The following is a 3,612-nucleotide window of genomic DNA, read 5'->3' on the forward strand; positions in this document are numbered from 1 at the left end:
AAAAATGTCTAGTCGAATTTTCTATTAAAGCCATTTGTTCTCGAGATATCACGACTGGTAGTTGAAACAGAAAATGAATAGAGAATTCTTTCATTTCCTCCTCCTCCTAAACGTCACGATATCTCGAAAACGGTCGATTCCACGGAAAAATATCATCCGTTTTTTTTTCAAGCTTATGAAATTTCCGACAAAAAATGTCCATCAAAATATTCCGTGAAAACCATTCGTTCCCGAGATATCACGATCTGTAGTTGTAATACCGAGTGGATTGAAGTTCTTTTTATTTCGCCTGCGAGTATCGAATTGGTATTTGAGTTTGTAGTACTTGTACTCACGAAGAATCGTTTTTGTAATAAGTTATATTATCACCGCATCGTCTCCATCCAACAGCATGAAGACTCGCATCTTTTGTGGAATACAAGAGGGGCCTGAGGCCCTCATTGTACAGACTATCCTCTTTACAGAAATTCACAATTGATAATCTGTACATCGTCTTGCTCTTGGTATTGGATATTCGGAAATAAAACCACTGCATGTGCCTCTGGGTGTACAAGTCCTTCCTCAGGTGCAGCTGATAGTACGTATCGGTGATTTTAATGGCTTTTCCCAGATTTCCAGACTCGAAACGAGACTCAAATTTCAAATCGCTTGTGGCATTTGATCCAGTCGATGGATTCGTGTCTCCAGGCTCTTCCAGGGATGTATAAATATCTGAAGATGTCAAGACCACCGTTCCACCCGCACAGGATCTGCTAAACTGAGGAATTAATTAATTCATTAATTACCATTAATTTATGAATTTACAGGCATTTGATTACAAAATTTCATATTATAACAAATAATGAGAGTCTATTGATCTTCTCTCCGGAAATTAATAGCTCTCGAGGAATTTAAAGTGGATCATACGCAGAGGAAAGTTCGATAAAAATATACCGCAAGTACACGTAAAATTTACCAATTGATACGTTTAAATTGTTGGAAATAATTATTTGTGAAATCCTTGTTAGATTTTACAGTTTCTACAACAATTAACTGTTAATTAATTAATTAACTGCTCTCACTTGCAGATTAGGTGAAATGTTGCGGAATTTTTATTGATTATTTCTCTTTGTACATAAAATCGTGAGGTCCCTGAATTTTTCACGCAGTTTTTGAGGCAAAATTCATATCCTATGGCAGTACTTATACAATGATCACCACATTTACTGATGGGGAAAAATATATTTAGCAAAAGAAATGGCTTTTTATCACGATGTGCCGAAAAGTAATTTTTACGCACGCACCACTTCGCCTTCACACGCTTAGAAAGTCACCTTACCGCACATTGCGAAGAAAAATATTGTTCGCAACTCGTGCAGAAAGTTGATTTTGGCATGTGGGATTACACCACTCGCCTTCAGCTTGTGCTCTATACCTCGCACCCGCAAAAATCACTTTTCCGCACTTGTTACGAAATATACTATTTCTTAATGTACCATAAAATTCAGTATTTTCCGTAGGTTTTTCACCTGAAAAATCGAAATTTTCTCCGCATAAAGAATAAAAAAAATGTAATTATCTCACATAATTCGTTGCACTCATGGGATTATAAGCATAAATCACAGTCCCCATGTCTTCACTAATGGGTTTGGGCTTTGGTTCCTTTCCTGTTGGCACATAATAAGGTTCAGGCATTGGTGGTGAGTAATCGATGTGACGAACTCTTTCTTGAATCACCTGAAATGTCAAGATATAATTAATCTTCCAGGAATTATGAGTGAATGGATAAATTACTTTGCACTCTGTTGGCCACCTAGGCTCTTGCGTAATAGCATCAATTGGCTGGACATCCGCCTCTCTGTACTTGAGAATACTTGAGGTAATGGGTAATACCGAGTCTACGTCTCTTCGGGAAAACCCAAATCGATCCTGAAGGCACTGGGTTGTCAGGAAATTCCCTACGATCATCGAAATCCTCGCTTTAACCTCCCGACCCAGATTGTCAATATTTCATCATTCATTTTGTTGGATGGAAACTAATAATAATCAGTAATTGAAATAATTAGAGAAACATGTGTGGTTTATTATTCCGTGGATTTATTTTTGGTTAGGGCTTTCGTGGAAATTTCATTGCGAATTTTTGATTGTTATTTGTTCTCGTTCTATTTTAGTTTTCATTACTCTCCGATTTTTATTTTCATCATTTTTTTTTATTTAAAAAATATATTCGCATAACAACTAAAACATCTTGTTAATTTATTCTTCTCAAATTATTGAATGAAATTAATTAATTGAATCTGATCAGATTTAATTATTATTTTTTATTTTTTTTCTGGTAGTGTTTTAAATATTTTAAGGGGTTTTGTTTTTAAAATTCATGCAACTATTAAAACATCGAGTATTAAATATCATAAATAAATAATGAATTCCCTGAATGATTCAATGAGAATTTAAAAAAAATGAAACGAAAAATTCAAAATTAAATATTCAATTGAAAAGAAAGTTTTAACAATAGAACTAATTTATTTTTAATTCCAGAATTCCTGTATTTTCAATAAAATCTCAATATTTTTCCACACATGCTCCGATATAATCAATCACAATAATTCGAAAAAGCGTGAGAGCATCACATGGCTAGCGTGCTATGAACTTCAAATAATCCAATAAAAAAAAAATCATAAACTGGTGATAAAGAATCTTAAATTCAAGTCTCATTATTCACCAATACTTCCGGTGCTCTCTGACACCGGTTCATGGCATTCCGGCATTATATCTCCAGTTTCCTCCGACAATTACCAACTCTTACCCCTCGATTCGCTGCAAATTATCCGCACATTCATTCACAGCAAATAACAATGCCCCACGAAAAAAAGTCTCAACAAAAATTACCGGTATTTGAATTAAAAAAAAGTCCAATAAATTGAAAACTGGATGAGGAAACTATTCACGGTGAACGACCGGTGGAATTATGCGATGCCTGCGTGAATCTCGCGCTTCGAAAACTTTAGTTTTGATACATAGTTATGTACCGGAATGTAGTATGTATTCAACGAACTTGCACACAAAGATTGATCGATACTGGGTATTTCCTTTCATTCTGGTGGAGTTGAAAAAGTTTTGGGGAAGTACAATTAACGGCTTAATCACTCATTTTTTTTTCTGCATCGACAATTATGAAAACTCCTATTTCGCTTGATCGCCATTTTTATTTTTGCTCGATCATCATTCTAATTCTTATTTTCCATTGTTGTAAATTGATCCTTAAGTTTGACCCGCGATTTTCACCCTCAATGTTGACCCTCATAATCCTTATGTTTTGACTTTTAACTTTTAGATTTGACCATCAATTTCAATTCATATTCCTAATCCTTGGGTTCTGACGTTTTATTTACTTTTTTTGACTTTTTATTGACCTTTACGTTTTACCTTTTGACCCACAATTTTTATTTTTATTTCTAATTCTTATGTTCTGACTTTCGAATTTTAGATTTGACCATCAATTTTAATTCCTATTCCTAATCCTTACGTTTTGACTTACGATCCTTTATGATCCTTAACATTGACCCTCGATTTTGATTTGCATTCCTAATCCTTACGTTCTGATGTTTTATTCATCTTTTTTGACGTTTTTAT

At 34.3% G+C, this 3,612-nt stretch overlaps 1 protein-coding gene across 1 annotated transcript in view; it reads right to left on the reverse strand.

Moving 5' to 3' along the window:
* The window catches only part of Nna1 (Nna1 carboxypeptidase), an 8,458-nt gene extending 6,373 nt beyond the window's left edge, over window positions 1-2,085 (reverse strand). Inside the window, exons 1-3 of the mRNA XM_011300588.1 lie at window positions 1,774-2,085; window positions 1,564-1,716; window positions 336-757 (exon numbers count right to left, since the gene is read on the reverse strand). Coding sequence (XP_011298890.1) covers window positions 336-757; window positions 1,564-1,716; window positions 1,774-1,947 — 749 coding nt within the window. The 5' untranslated portion in view covers window positions 1,948-2,085. The remainder of the gene's footprint in view (window positions 1-335; window positions 758-1,563; window positions 1,717-1,773) is intronic.
* Between the last annotated feature and the right edge of the window lie 1,527 nt (window positions 2,086-3,612).

The sequence above is a fragment of the Fopius arisanus genome, unplaced genomic scaffold (assembly GCF_000806365.1).
Source record: "Fopius arisanus strain USDA-PBARC FA_bdor unplaced genomic scaffold, ASM80636v1 scaffold00018, whole genome shotgun sequence".
NCBI classification, from domain to species: domain Eukaryota; kingdom Metazoa; phylum Arthropoda; class Insecta; order Hymenoptera; family Braconidae; genus Fopius; species Fopius arisanus.